The sequence below is a fragment of the Alosa sapidissima genome, chromosome 9, assembly GCF_018492685.1.
Source record: "Alosa sapidissima isolate fAloSap1 chromosome 9, fAloSap1.pri, whole genome shotgun sequence".
Lineage (NCBI taxonomy): Eukaryota > Metazoa > Chordata > Actinopteri > Clupeiformes > Clupeidae > Alosa > Alosa sapidissima.
Genome location: NC_055965.1, coordinates 32,444,377 through 32,460,964, shown reverse-complemented (window position 1 = coordinate 32,460,964; position 16,588 = coordinate 32,444,377). Strand labels below are relative to the sequence as shown.

The 16,588-nt window shown below is 38.9% G+C and overlaps 3 protein-coding genes across 8 annotated transcripts in view; 1 reads left to right on the top strand and 2 right to left on the bottom strand.

Annotated features, from left to right (window-relative positions):
* Positions 1-16,588, top strand: part of LOC121718789 (zinc finger protein 708-like) — a 712,111-nt gene that overhangs the window by 159,392 nt on the left and 536,131 nt on the right. Inside the window, exon 9 of one of the 5 annotated variants that reach the window (XM_042103967.1) lies at positions 11,982-12,382. The exons of the other annotated variants lie outside the window; for them this stretch is intronic. Coding sequence (XP_041959901.1) covers positions 11,982-12,337 — 356 coding nt within the window. The 3' untranslated portion in view covers positions 12,338-12,382. Of the gene's footprint in view, positions 1-11,981; positions 12,383-16,588 lie in introns of those variants that run through there. 5 annotated transcript variants of the gene reach the window in all.
* LOC121718874 (gastrula zinc finger protein XlCGF57.1-like) overlaps positions 1-16,588 on the bottom strand; it is a 404,172-nt gene that overhangs the window by 242,030 nt on the left and 145,554 nt on the right. The window lies entirely within an intron of this gene.
* Positions 1-16,588, bottom strand: part of LOC121718943 (zinc finger protein 239-like) — a 627,858-nt gene that overhangs the window by 591,031 nt on the left and 20,239 nt on the right. The window lies entirely within an intron of this gene.

Below are 16,588 nucleotides of genomic sequence, written 5' to 3'. Positions count from 1 at the left end.
AGTTTGTGTTCCCCCTCATAGCATATATCTTTTACACTGTATGTGAATGAGCTGACTAGCTAACGTAAGCTAATGCAATCAAGTTTGAAATATATAGTTCTAGCATTATAAAAATCTGTTGACAACCAACCTATCAGTTGCCCTACTACAATAGGCTAACCAAATGTGTTTTGTCTGAAATTCATTATTGACATAGGAACATTATCTTTAAGCTAGCCTCTCTCCACATCAAGGTTTGCAGGCTAACTTTTAGCTTTGAAATTCCGGTCAAAATTTAAGCTATAAATATCAGTTAAACAAGCAGCACATAAATCTCAAAGAACAATACCAGTATCCACTAGTGCAGTTGGTATAGGAAATGCATATGGGTGGTTGACGTTTAGGCCGAAAAAAAGTTTTTGAAAATTTTTTTAGATATTAGGCATGGAAATCACTTAGTCCTGTTGTACTGGCCCTTCCATTCCCAAAACATATGTATGGTCTTTTAGATTTTGTGTTGAAATTCATATTTATTCACTAATTAGTTGTGGTAGTGACTAAAATGGTCATATGGTGTGACATGAAAGTTATTGTGTGTAAAATTATAATGGGGTATTTTATTTTTAATGTGAGCAATGTATTATAATCTTCTATCATTACTTCATCAAGATCTAGCACTTCCTTGTCCAAATGTATTACATTTTACAGTATATTTCTTCATCAATACACAGAGAAAGGCATATGTCCTCAATCTTTCAATAAACGTCATATTCATTTTGACATACCTTTATATAAAAGAAAGAAAATGCTTGTGACTTTTGCTGACCCTATTTTCTATCTGTTCCATTGAGATTTGTATGATTTAGACCCCAAAAGCCTTTTTATTTTCATAATTTCTTGATGTCACACCAAATGATATGGTGTCACGCCATATGATAAATAACACCACATAACAATCTGTTAATACAAAAATGTGTATTATATGTATTTCACAAGCAACAAAAGACAGTTTAAGACAGGTATATCATGTAAAGGTTCACTTTCAGAAATCACAACTATGTAAAACAGAATGCCACCAAATATTGTATAGCTCTTGGGTTCCCTGAGTTTTTCTCTTCTCAATGGTGGGCTTCAATCTGAATATTTGTAGTTCCCCTTTGAGTTTATTCTCTTTATATCTGTTAAAAGACTAATTGAACCCAGCATGCAGAAGTTACAAATTGCCTACAATGATGCAATGCGAATTTTACTCAAGGTTCCCAGAGGAGGGAGTGCTAGTCAGATGTTTGTATCTGCAGGAGTAAGCACACTGAAAGCACTTTTAAGAAATTTGATGTTTAAGTTCATGCAACGTCTGGATGAGTCCATCATGGTGGCACTCTCAAATCCATCTGTGAGCTGCTCCAGGTACACATCCAGTCTGAGAGTGCATTGGCTGAAATGTCTGTATTTAATTGTTGTATTTGTTTTTCTTCTGGTTTGTCTGCTTGTTTTGTTTGTCTTTATCTGTTCTGTCTTGCGTAGCTTTTGGACATGAGTCTGGCAAATAAACTGAATTGAATTGAATTGAACAATTTATTTAGATAATTTAAAAAACTTTTCCTGCATTATAATCAGATGAAATTGTTGCAATTACTTATAGTGCTAAAGACAACATTAATATTACTGTTTTCTTTAACACCAGAATTTATTTTCTCAGACTACTATTGATATTTAGAATGTCAAACATGTATCTTTTGTATCCAAGGCTGTAATGTGAGTGAGTGTGTGTGTGGGTGATTTCTGTGTTTTATGTATGTGTGATTCACAATACATGCAATAGTTGCACATCTTAAATAATAAATGTTAAATCATGTTAAATATGTCAAAATATATATTACACTTAATTATGAGTTAAACATATGTATGAAAAAACATTATTTATGTAGGCAAATGCAGTTTTTATCATAGTGTGACAAATAAATCATATGGTGTGACGAGAAAACCCGGTCACACTATATGATATGGGGTCACACCATATGAGGTTTCATGTACTTAGCATGACATTTAGCAATGTGCTTTTATGCTAACATCCTAAAACCATGCTAACTGCAATATGACAAGTTTTATAGTTTTAAAGGTAATATTGACTGAAAAGTAATTTTATTTGGGCATTTTTGTGTAAAATGCGTCACACCAAAAGACAGTGCAAAAGGGAACTGAAGCAGGAGTGCCGGATATACTTGATTTTTTTGAAAACATGAAGAGAAATAACTCACCTTGTAACTTTCAGTGTCTTTCTGAGGTGTTGTTCTTCCTCCTGAAAGAAGGAGGACCCCTACAAACAATTGCCAGTTTAAAAAAACTAATATGGCGTCACACCATATGATATCCATTTCTGGGACAAAGTGTTTTAGTTAAGGGTGGCTTCACAATATTATGCCTGAACTTTTTGTCAAGCAGACTCACAAGTAGGCATCTGGGTTATCAATATATGATTGAATAAACAGAAAATGAATTCATTTTCTTGTTTTTATTCAAAATCTAAATTTGTGAAATGTGCCTGGGACAGTCACGCCATATGAGCTTTTTCTGGTTTGGCTGAAAATTGTGAAAAAATGGAAGATTAATCCCATGAATACTCTGTATGTGCATATAAAACAGCATTTTCTGAACAATATCACCATAGTTGACATATGTTTTAATAATTTACCTATCTTTGACACTGGACCAAAAAAAGGCCATGTCATGTCAACCACCCATATGCCAATTGAAAAAACGTCGTACCTTCGTCTACTTACCACTGACAATATCAGGCAGAAAGCAATGGAAGTGAATGGGGCTAAAGCCGTGAATGTCAAAGTTAGGAACTTTTGAGCTCTGCATAACGCCAAAGTAGCCTGGAAAAAGCGCTGCATTGTTTCCTATGGAAGTCTATGGGAGTGTCGCCACTCTTGCTTTTCTACCGCTCTGGGTCCAGTGAAACGCTGCAGTGTGAAACTCCATTCCAAGCAGTGGCAGTAATGCGCGTGGGTGTCGGTTTGCCAACCACGAGGAATTCCGAGTTCCCGGGAGTGTTCAAGAGTAAACTCTGCGGGGATCAACATTTGTTTTCGTTTTGTGAGACCTAAACAAAGCAGCTTAACTGATCTTACTTGAGGAGGTAGGTTACGTGAAGACACAATTACAGTGGTCGATTTCTTGATCAAGGCTAGTTAAGTGGCTACCAGAGGCTACACTCGAACATTAACGGTAACGATAGTTAGCCTATGTGATGCACACGCCGTTTGTACATTTGGCAATTTATCATGCAACAGTTCATGTTGTTTTGTTGTATTTTCTTCAAAAAAGAGAACCGATCTTGAAAGGCTATTGTTTCTGTGTTGCTCTGACTATAGGCTGAATAGAAAACTTTGGATGGGATCATCTTTGGTGCGTTGCGAACATGGATCACGGACTTTCGTATAGTTCTGGCGGCAACGTTACTGACACGCAGGATGACCTGCTGAGAGTGATAGTAAAAGAAGAAGATATAAAAGAGGAAGACTATGGTCATATGACTGCGTTTCCACATGATGAAGAGAAGCCATTTGTAGAGCCACACTGTAAAACTGAAACGGACATTATTGAGAAAGACGTCGCAGACGTCTCCACTTGCACTGAAACACAACAGACAACAGAGGTTAAAGTGAAGAAAGAAGAGGAGGAAGAAGAGCTCGATTATGTATTGGGAGGTAAGAAGTCCTTTCAGATACTCCTTAGAAAACACACATAGATCTTAAACTGGTCATATTACAGACTTTTTCATGTTAGTTTTTGTACTGATATGGTCATTGAACAACAAAAAAAGGCCTACACACACACAAATCTTACATTTGGCATATCTGTCAAAAATCTGTCTAGGCCAGGGATGGGCAACTTTGATGATAGAGAGGGCCACAACTTTCTTGTCACTGTGAGAGGGCCAGATGTGATCGCACATGTCCACCACTGGGATATCAGGAATATTAAAAATATATACAGTAGCTTAGGGATGGGGACGAGACCGCCTATGCCGAGTCCGAATCAAGACCGAGTCTTTGAAGGGTCGAGACCGAGTCTGTTGGTTTTCAAATACAGTCGAGTCCGAGTCAAGACCGAGTCTTTGAGGAAGCAAGTCCGAGTCGAGACCGAGTTGAGACAAAGACCATAAAAAAATGTCAGTTTTCATATCCATAATTTAATATCACCCCAGTTAATAATCAACCGTTAGGCCTACAGACTAAGATAGATTGGGAATTGTTTAGAGGAGCAGTCTTAACGTCTTAATATGGATTATTAGTCTAGTCGTGATCCCCATAGGCCCAATAGTAAACCCAGAAATGTTGAGTACTGCCGGTGAGTGTCTGTAGGTCAGCATATAGTCTAGTCGTGATTTCATGAACCCAGAAATGTTGAGTACCCTAAAGTTTTATTGCAGAAATGTCATCTATAGGCCTAGTGGGTGGAATTCAACTTGGTTGCCTAAAGTTGCACTTTGGGCAATTTGCATAATTAGCATAAATAGGCAATTAAGGCGAGGCAGTACAGGTGAATAGGGTAAAACATTTAAATAATAGATATCACCAAAAAACTTTCTGAGTTGATTACTTATGTTAAGATGAGAAAAAAATGTATTGCATGTTTTTTATAATTTAATGTTTACATATGCAAATGAGGCCCTATCTCATTAAAAATGCTCTAATTTGCATACACACAAAAGCAGATAGTGTGATAAAGCCAGGCTCAAAATTGTTTTTCCAAGGTAAACACGTGTACTTGGTTGGGTGAGTTGGTAAAAACCTTTAAGAAACTTGGTAAGGAGGCAGTGTTGACCTATGGACAGACAGATTAAGAAATTAAGTGTGCCATGCAAAACTAGAAAAGCCCTCCGAGAGTGCAGACCTCCGCCAAGCGAAAACATAACCGCCTCCTGGATCCAGACGGTGATCCGGATCACTCCCAAACTTTTTGAGTTATCTTGCGAACAAACAGATGAACAGACAAACAAACAAACAGACAAACAAACCCTGATGAAAACATAACCTCCTTGGTGGCGGTAATAACTATATACAGCATGCACATACACACAAACCCACAAGAACTATATACAATATGCAAAATAACCATATCCAGCATGCACACGTTCACAAATGCACAAGAACTATATACAACATGCAAAATAACTATATACAGCATGCAGATACACACAAACCCACAATAACTATATACAATATGCAAAATAACTATATCCAGCATGCACACGTAAACAAATGCACAATAACTATATACAACATGCAACGCGCGCGCACGCACGCACGCACGCACGCACACCCACACACACACTGTAAACTATATTACTATACAATGTACACACGCGCGCACACCCACACACACACACATACCACACACACCCACACACTGTAAACTATATTACTATATACAATGTACACACGCGCACACACACACACACACACACACACACTGTAAACTATATTACTATATACAATGTACACACGCGCGCGCACACACACACACACACACACACACACACACCCACACACTGTAAACTATATTACTATATACAATGTACACGCGCACACACACACACACACATATTTAACGCACATACCACACAATCCCACTCAATAGCCTTCACCATCTTCACCATTTCTTTCCTCATTCCCTTCAGTCTCCTCATCTTCTTGGTCTTTATCTGAATGGATTGGGAATGGGTTGCAGCAGGACCTCACCCCCTCCACACTTGCAGTAGTCAGTGCAGCTGAGACTTGCAGCATGGCAGCTGCCGTTTCCTTTTCTGCAGGCTTTCAGTGTGCTGCAGCTACAGCTGGTGACATCAAGCAAATTTACTGGAGCCACTGCCTGAATGGCAAGAGCGGGCATGACAGCCCCTTCACTAGCAACCTCCCACCCAAACTGTGTGATGTCTCTGGCCTCTGCAGGAGGCTCTCTCTGACCTGCAGCCTTCCACAACATGACCTGAAGATGAGCACGCAGTATGTGCATCATCAGGTTGGCATCTGTTGGAGGAAGCTTTTTAAGCTTAGTAGGCTTTTTGCTGCGACTGTAAATCTGGTAGCCGTCTGGATCCAGGAGGCGGTTATGTTTTTCGCTTGGCGGAGGTCTGCACTCTCGGAGTGCTTTTCTAGTTTTGCATGGCACACTTAATTTCTTAATCTGTCTGTCCATAGGTCAACACTGCCTCCTTACCAAGTTTCTTAAAGGTTTTCACCAACTCACCCAACCAAGTACACATGTTTACCTTGGAAAAACAATTTTGAGCCTGGCTTTATCACACTATCTGCTTTTGTGTGTATGCAAATTAGAGCATTTTTAATGAGATAGGGCCTCATTTGCATATGTAAACATTAAATTATAAAAAACATGCAATACATTTTTTTCTCATCTTAACATAAGTAATCAACTCAGAAAGTTTTTTGGTGATATCTATTATTTAATTTTTTTACCCTATTCACCTGTACTGCCTTGCCTTAATTGCCTATTTATGCTAATTATGCAAATTGCCCAAAGTGCAACTTTAGGTAACCAAGTTGAATTCCACCCACTAGGCCTCTAGATGACATTTCTGCAATAAAACTTTAGGGTACTCAACATTTCTGGGTTCATGAAATCACGACTAGACTATATGCTGGCCTACAGACACTCACCGGCAGCAGAGCCATAGAGATAAATAAACGGCTCTAACGGCAGTATCTTTGCATTGCACCATGGGATGTCATTTTCAAATAATGCCGGTCAACATTGCATTTTATTATAATTGTTGTGTGTTGTCTGTTTTTTTATAAGAACATAAAATAATGCGTTGGTCTCGAGGACTCGGTCTGAAATTACGAGTCCTTCTCCTCCCACTGTGGTCCGAGACCGAGTCAAGACCGAGTCTTTGAAGGAACGAGTCCGAGACGAGACCGAGAAAGCAGAAATTGGTCTCGAGACCGGTCTCGGACTCGAGTACTACATCACTTATGCCTGTGCGGTTTTCTATACTCAAATGCATGTTTAATATTGCTTCTATTCAACAATTAACTTGAAATAAACTAAAAAACATTACACATTAAACCTTTTTCCCACTGCAATGGGTAATAGTGACTCTTGTAAAAAGGCTCTATTGTTAATGTTCCCACGCCAAGTCAAATGTAAAATTCCATGACTTCCCTGACAAAAATCCTGAAATTCCATGACCAATCCGCTTACTCCATACAACCACAGGTGGCACTGTGGTGACTCTATATAAAACATATTGATCTCAATGGGGCATTTTGCCCATGTTCAGGTTGGAAAATAAAAAAGAAAAATTTGCATAAGACAAGTCAAATTGGTGTTTTTAAAAAAGGGATCATGGAGAATAAAGAAAAACATTTAAAAAATCTTTGTATATCCCCACACGTTGTTTGGGTGCTCTGAAAATGAGAACCAAAATGTTTTTTCAGACTTCTGAGGTTTGCTGTTCAGACCCTGAAGGGATTTCTTTTTTGTTCATTGTTTTTTTGTGACAGTGTTTCTACTTATCTCAGTAAGGAAAATAAAGTAAGAGCCTATGTTGAGTACAAATATGTCTTCTGAAGGCCTAAACAGAGCCCAGCCAAAAACTCCAATAAAATTTTGATCAACTTTGAGGGACAGCTATGACCATGCAGGATAGGTACACCTGGTAATTTTTTCAGAATTTTTTGAGACCTAAGTGCGTGGGCCTTGGTTGATTTGACGTGAAATGACCCAAATATTATCTTGTTTCAAATTAGCACCGGTGACCAACGCACCTCCGCCAAAGAGGCAACGCTCGTCTCAAGGGATGATGTCAAACCTGTACTGTCCAGTGCCACTCCCGCTTCCATCAAATGCCTTTGCAGAGAGCCTACACCGAAACCTGAGTCAAATAGGAAGCAAGAGTCATATGTTCAAGCTGCTGGAGGAGAACAGAAAACGGCCTGCTGCTCTTGTCTCTACCGACTTTGGAGACCTTCCAAAGGGCTCTGTGCTTAGCTACCACGCAATACAGTCTTCCAGCGCTAATGATGGTCCCATGTTTCCAGCACAGCCATGCTCATTTTACACTGTCCTGGATGACACGGAGTCGGGCTACTATGGTGGCCTGGATGACACTGAGTCTGTTGCAGCTGGAGATGGCGACAAGGGAACAGAGACATAGCCAGACCTGGCATAAAGTTCGAGCCAACCGTCTTACCTCCTCTTTCCTTCAAGAGGATTTGTTCAAGGGTGGCAGACTACAACGTATTAACTGGAACGGGTGCACTTCCAACCAAAGGAGTGGGAGAAATGTAAATATGTAAATTGGACCTGTTCAGACCTGTTTGTATAAAGTATAAAGTTATGAAGGACGTCATCCATGTGTAATATAATTGTACTTTATTCTTTAGATGGATAGACATCCAGTAGCTTATACATACACACACACACATGCACGTAAAAAAATCAAATCACTCACAGGTATGTAAAAGTAAAGAGCATGAGAAGTGATTATAAGGTCTGAGAGGGACTGATCCTGTGATACATTGACCATGATTACGTGCTATGGTAACAATACAAGTTCACATATGATAGTAAAGGTTTTGTATAGATTCGTAAAGAAGAACAATAATGATGGTTAAGGTTTTGTACAGATTCGTAAAGATGAACACTCTATTCAAGGTTTGAATACATTTGTGGATATTAAGATTTCAGTTGTAGAGATTTACATAACATTGGTAGATATTTACATTAACATTACAATTTTAAAAGAGGACCTTGAAAATTAGTTAAAAGGGCACAGACGGCCTACAGTTGGTTAACGGGGGGGCAGCCGTGGCCTACTGGTTAGCACTTCGTAACCGGAGGGTTGCCGGTTCGAACCCTGACCAGTAGGAAGCGGCTGAAGTGCCCTTGAGCAAGGCACCTAAACCCTCACTGCTCCCCGAGCACCGCTGTAGCAGGCAGCTCACTGCGCCGTCAGTCAGTCTTTGAAAACTGAAAAAAAAAACATCTGAATGTCAAAAAATCATTTTGAGAATTTGAGAGGATTAAATACTGGGCATAGATTAAATAGTGCCGTTTTTACTTCGTCTCCCTCACATTTTCATCTGTTCTTACGAGTAGTAACCAAAACCATATGATTTACTTAATGTTATACAAGAACAGAATATAGAATTGAACAGAATTAAGTTAAGACTTGAGTTTTGTATTTTGGGTCCGGCCCTCCTCAACAGTCCCAGTTTGTCATGTGGCCCCTTGGGGAAATTAGTTGCCCACCGCTGCTTTAAATGGACATTTAAACGCTCTTTTCCTCTCACAAACTCCACTCACCAAACCAAAAATCTATCCAACCACTTAGATATGGCACTGTAGAATGGTTATAGAAAAGTTTGAAAATCTGTGGCCTAAAACATCAAAGTTTTAGGCAATATTGGTGGTTGCATGTTAAATCTGAGGTGAATTGGGTTGCGATGGTATGTCATTTTAAAAAAGTTTGGAGAACACTGATTTAGTTGATAAGACCGACTGAAATGAAAAGAGGTATGGTAACTGATTTGGGGAGCAGCATTTGGGGAGTTTCTGTAATGGAAGCCTTATTGCGGTCACCTAAATTGAGTTATTTGTTTTGATTATAAATGATTTACTTTTGTATTAAATGTGTAGGCTGGAATGCCTCGTGGCAACAATTGTGTTTAAATGTAGGATAGTAGGCTACTGCTTCAGCCTCTGGCAAGCTCAGAAGGGGGCGGCAAGCGACTGGCTTGAGAATGACGTGTTGGAGACCCAGTGTAGGACAACAACTTTTTATTGGCAACAGTATTAAACCAACCAACAATATAAAATATTAAGAAGAGCTCTTTTATTTCATTGAGTTAAATCGAAACAATGTAGACAGATATTATCCCGGCTTTTAGGCTATTTGGAGGCCGGCCTTTAGTTTTAAATAGAATCCAGGCCATAATTTGAGGATTTACAAACTATGCATGTGTTGTTTTAGACACAGTACAAGCCCTTACTTCTGACGGAAAGTGCTCAGAACGTGTGGATTTACATAACAATGCTCAGAACGTGCGCATTTACATAACAATGCTCAGAACGTGCGCATTTACATAACAATGCTCAGAACGCGCACATTTACATAACAATGCGCAGTGCACATTTACATAACAATGCTCAGAACGTGCACGTTTACATAACAATGCTCAGTGCACATTTACATAACAATGCTCAGTGAACATTTACATAACAATGCTCAGAACGTGCACATTTACATAACAATGCTCAGTGCACATTTACATAACAATGCTCAGAACGTGCACATTTACATAACAATGCTCAGTGCACATTTACATAACAATGCTCAGAACGTGCGCATTTACATAACAATGCTCAGTGCATATTTACATAACAATGCTCAGTGCGCATTTACACTGTTTAATACGTATTCCCGCTGGTGACACCCCCCCCCCCCCCCCCTTACTTTTGGGCTTAAGTATGAAAGAATGTCTGACCTGGCTGGCGCAAGTTCACCAAGCTTCTCATGTCATGGTAATGTTACATGTAGGGTTCATGTCAATTCATGCTGACTAACATTTACAAACATGTTAAATGATTTATATTTTGATTTATAAGTCGCACCTGACTATATGTCGCAGGACCAGCCAAACTATGAAAAAAGTGTGACTTATAATCCGGTAAATACGGGATTAGTAATACAGTGGAAATTACTAGTGTGAATATTTGGTTAGCATGTTGATTTACGGTGTGTGCCCCTACATTTTCTGGTTGCGCCCCTAACATTTTCAGTTGGGGGCCACTGTGTTCCTCGCGAAAAAAGTGAGTCTGGAGCCATGGCTCACCCATACAGAAAAATCAAGGGGGAAAATATATTCATATGCAGCTGCATCCAACTTATATTTGAATATATGGCTACAATACATTTAATAAATATATAGTACAAGAATGTATGCAAGTATATGTGAAACCCAAAATGCATATCTTGCATGAAAGTCCATGCTGAATATATTTAATTATATGCAGAAAATATAAGAGAGTGGCCAATATTGAATATTTAATCAATACTGACCATTGACCAGTCATATTTAATATTTAATCAATATATTAATAAATTATTGTGGCATCCGACACGTTTTTCGCTCGGATCCACTATGGCAAGAGTAGACAAAGGTTATGAACGCGTAGGTATCGTTAATCTTCAAATATTTATTATGTTCGAAAGCGTATAGTACATAAACTAGAGTACGATAACGACCACGGTCAAAAAACTATCTCCCTCTACTCCCGCCAGCTCATTCAAACCCATCAGCTGTTTCACCTGTGTAGGTGTGCATCTAAGTAGGCGGAGCAGAGGCACCCAATCCCACAATCAAGCACCCTGTGACACAAATGCGGTAGTATATATTACAAACTATATTACTAACTAAATAATCATACCTAAATTATACTTATACTAACATATAAATTACAAATAACTTAAATATCATAAATAAATCATGAATAGCAGAAATGGCTCCAACATAAATACATGGAAATATATTTATTTAACATAGTATATTTATTTAACATAAATGTGCTACTACTGGGACTTTTTCACTGGGATTTTTCTGCATGTAGTAGTAAGAATAAATGTATGTGTAGGATGAATAGTATGAAGAGCAGTAGAACATGGCTATGAATATGTGTAATTTCAATATGTACATTTGTAAATAAATATAACACTATGGGATCTAGTGGGAGTGGGATTGTTTTGCTGATTTTGTATTGATTGGCTGCTGTTCAGGCTGCACAATTATCACAATCGCTGATTAAAAAATAACTCCAAGGAGGGGGAACATTTTTGCACTGTACTTTTGCATTTGTTTAAATCTGTATTTGACCCAGATACAACACAGAAGATCCATGGACAGAATGATGAACTCAACCTGCAACTCCCTCATTCTAATTCTAAGTCTCTGTCTCTATGGTAACTCTTATAGGTGCATCAGAATATCCACACGGAACACAACAGAAGATCCATGGACAGAATGATGAACTCAGCCTGCAACTTGAAGGAAGGCTGCACCACTGCACCATCTGCAGGAAGAGTTTTCCCGTCCTGACGGAACTCAATAAACACCAGCAAACACACTCTGTTGATGTGAATGAAAAGCAAAAGTCTCAGTGTTCTCAGTGTGAGAAGTCCTATACGGCAGCAACATCTCTTCGGCTGCACATGCGTACACACACAGGAGATAGGCCTCACAAATGTGACCAGTGTGGGAAATGTTTTTGTATAATTAAACATCTCAAAATCCATGTTAATACACACTGGAGAGAGGCCACACACATGTGACCTGTGTGGGAAATGTTTTTGTATAATTAAACATCTCAAAATCCATATGTTACAGTTTTTCTCGATTGCTTTTACCTGCTTAAGTAAACTAGAACCCACTTGGTCTTCATGACTACTTTGCACAGCAGAAGTCATCTCTTGCGAATGTGTTCACACATTTTCATTGGGTTCACACATTTCTCATACCCTTTTGCAAAACAGTTAACACAGGGGTCATTCAAAAGCCCCAAACTCTATTTGTTTTCCTGTGCTAAACAAAAGGAAAACATCTTTTCACAGGTGGTATAGATTCCTTGCATAAGTCTGAATCTCTGATACACCTGTGTGAAACTCCTTTGCACAATTCTTCAATTAGCAATCATTCATTATACATAAGAGATGTCTGTTCTGTGTTGCTATTTGCAAGTATGGATCTAATGCACATTTAGACAAAGTACTGTATTGCCTATTTGGTGGAGAAAACAGTACAAAAGGTATTTACTGTAGGTTTATTTCGATGAAAGTTGTAGTTCAATGAAATTTACAGTATCTTGCTAGATGTTTGCTGCATGTCTTACATGTCAATGACAGTTACATCTTGGGAGGAATGAATAAATATTTTTTTCATTCAGTACATTTTGTCTTTTCATAGTTTTTTTGTGATACCAGAAAAATGAGAAGGTAATGGAACAGACATAGCAAAAATGCTAATTTTGAGAACTAGATTTTGCATTTTGTTGTCAAGTGTGTAATGATTGATTAAAGAGTATTTTGAATTGGCAACAAGTTGTAGTGTTTGAAGGCAAGATTGGCTTTTGCTGCATGTTTTAAGTGTTTTGAGAGAGTAACAGCCTTTTGCAAGCAAAATGTGTCATTTTGTCCAGAGTGCTTTTGTTCAGGCACGGGTGTTAACTGTTTTGAGAACGTGATGTCAGAGTTGACACAGGTATCAAAACGATCGAGAAAAACTGTAATACACACTGGAGAGAGGCCTCACAAATGTGACCAGTGTGGGAAAGGGTTTTCACAAATTCATCATCTTAAAGGCCACATGTTTACCCATTCTGGAAAGAAGCTTTATAAACGTGACCAGTGTGGAAAAGCTTTTACACAAAATCGACTTCTGAAAGCCCATATGAGAACTCACACTGGAGAGAATCCTCATAAATGTTACCAGTGTGAAAGAGCTTTTATGTCAAATTCAGCTCTTAAAAAACATATGCTGACTCACACTGGGGAGAAGCCGCATATGTGCCCAGTGCGGAAAAGGTTTCTCAGTACTTTAAAATCTAAAAATACATTTGGCAGTACACACAGGAGAGAAGGATCATGTGTGCTCCCAATGTGGAAAAGCATTGAAACAACTTTCAACTCTGAAAGCCCACATGCTAACACACAGGGGAGAGAAGGATTATGTGTGTTCACAATGTGGAAAAGTATTTGCACACCTTTCAACGCTCAAAGCCCATATACTAATACATGTGAGAGAGAAGGGTAATGTGTGTTCACAATGTGGAAAATCGTGTCCATACCCTTTACATCTGAAAGCCCACATGCTAACACATACCGGAGAGAAGCCTCATGAATGTGATCAGTGTGGAAAAGCTTTTTCACAAAAGGCAAATCTTAAAACCCATATGTTACTACAGAGACTACAGAGACACTACAGACACTACACAGAAGCCTCATAAATGTGTTCAGTGTGGAAAAGGTTTTTCACAAACATTAAAACTTAAATCCCACATGCTAATACCTACTGCATAAACACTTAAATCCCACATGCTAATACCTACTGCTTAAAAACATATATCCCATGTGACGTTTACAGCAGTTTGAAACCTGTCGACCCCCCACCCCTATTTGTATAATGTCTCACTATTTCTGTTACTATTTGTATGATGTCTGTCACTGTTTTTTGTTATGATCATTCTTTAAAAAATAAACATATAAATGCAATCAAACTTCACTGTAGAATGAAATTGTTTCACAATAAACGTAATTGAAATGACAAAGTTGTCCCCATGCAACAATATTTTAGTGAACTCCTTTTTGCGATTTGGACTGATTGCGACGGCCAGGAGGACAGTAAAAGCCATACATAGAAATTAACATATTGCGAGACACTTATCTCTTCTATGATCCCAGAAAGATGTTCTTTCACTTGTTAGTTTATTGAACATTCTTTTTTAATGACAAGGACAACATGCTGAATTAAATCCACATATCCTTGCACTATATCCACTAACCTAAAACTGAGACTGGAAGCTAATTATGTTCACATTCTTCTTAAAGTGACAGACACTCAATAAGACACACACCACAAATGTTTCGTCAAAACAAGTCTAGCTTAATAATTTAAATATCAATATGATATGTTCAGCTATTAGTAATTATGCAGATCATAAAATACTATAAATTATTAACAACATACATAAAGATTCCAAAATGTAAAATAAAAACTTGACATACATCACCACTTTCTGTGTGTGCGGAGGGTCAATCAAAGTGAATTAAGGATCCCCACTGATGATCACACAATATTCAATATTACTGATGGCATCAAGGTAGTGGGTACCCCAAATAAAATAAATTTTTAATAATCTCAAAAGTATCAAAATCGAGTTTCTTCACTTGGTATCAGTATCGAAAAAAAATATTTTGGTACCACGACAACAGGAGTTGGGTGTGTGTGTGTGAGAGAGAGTGTTTGCGTCTCCTGTTTTCCCGGTGTGTGTGTGTGTGCGAGAGAGAGTGATTGCGTCTCCTGTTTTCCCGGTGTGTGTGTGTGTGTGCGAGAGAGAGTGATTGTGTCTCCTGTTTTCCCGGTGTGTGTGTGTGTGCGAGAGAGAGTGACTGTGTCTCCTGTTTTCCCGGTGTGTGTGTGTGTGCGAGAGAGAGTGATTGTGTCTCCTGTTTTCCCGGTGTGTGTGTGTGTGTGCGAGAGAGAGTGTTTGCGTCTCCATTTCCCTCCTAGAATGTGTCAATGAGCATGGTTCCATGCAGCCAATAAACGGTTTTGAATCAGTTTATGAGAGAAGTGTAAAGAAGGACAAACATCAGCGCATCACTCCACCAATTAGGCCTTTCTGGTAGAGTGGACAGATAGAAGCCATTTTCTGCCGGGAGTTTCCCAAAAAGCACCTCAACGACTCTCAGACCATGGGGTAAAACCATCTTGTCTGATGAAACGAAGACTGAACTGTTTGGCCACAATTCCCAATGGTCTGTGTACAAGAAACCAGACACTGAGCTGCACTGATGTTTGTCCTTCTTAAAGCTTCTCCCATCCTCTCAAAGGAACTCTGGATCTCATTCATAGTGACCATTGGGTCCTTGGTTACCTGTCTGACCAAGGCCCTTCATCCCAGATTACTCAGTTTGGCTGAGCAGCCATATCTAGGAAGGCTGGTTGTTCCGAACGTTTCCATTTGAGAATGATTGAGGCTCCCGTGCTCTTGGGCACTTTCAATGCTGCAGAAATGTTCTTGTTCTTGTATAACCTTCCCCAGATCCTTCAGTGTCTTCACACAACCCTGTCTCGCAGGTCTACAGACAATTATCTCAACCCTCGTGTCTTGGTTTTCACTCTGACATACACCACCAACTGTGAGACCTTATATAAAGAGATGTGTGCATCCTAATAATGTCTGGTGAATTCATTTAGGCACAGGTGGACTCCAATCAAGTTGCAGAAGCATCTCAAGGACCAATGATAGAAGTAGGATGCACCAGAGCTCAATTGTAAGCGTCATTACAAAGGGTCTGAATACTTATGTAAATGGAATATTTCAGTCTTTTATTTTTTTTTAATAAATTTACAAAACACACTGTTTTTGTGGAGTGCTGGAGTATTGTATAGATTAATGAGAAAAAAATTGAGTCAATTTTAAGATGAGTCTGAAATATAACAAAATGTGGAAAACTTGAAAGGGTCTGAAAACTGAAAACTTTCCGGTTGCACTGTATGATGTAGATGTAGATAGATTTCAAATATACACCAGAGATGTTGAATTCCTAGTGCAAGTAGCTATTGGACTTCACACAGCGGCCAATGAACAAGCAGGTCTTTTCAAGGGGGGGGGGGGGGGGGGGGGGTGTTACGAGGTTTAGTGACAAACCTGGGTAAGATAACTCCGAGTAAGTGGTAAACCTCCTACAACAAGAGCCCTATGGCATTGTTTTGTTAGGAGAATGAAGCCATGCAGCTCTTCTATTAGGATGTTTACCACTAATAGAAGAACATCAGAACAGTCTCAAGAGCATTTCACTGGG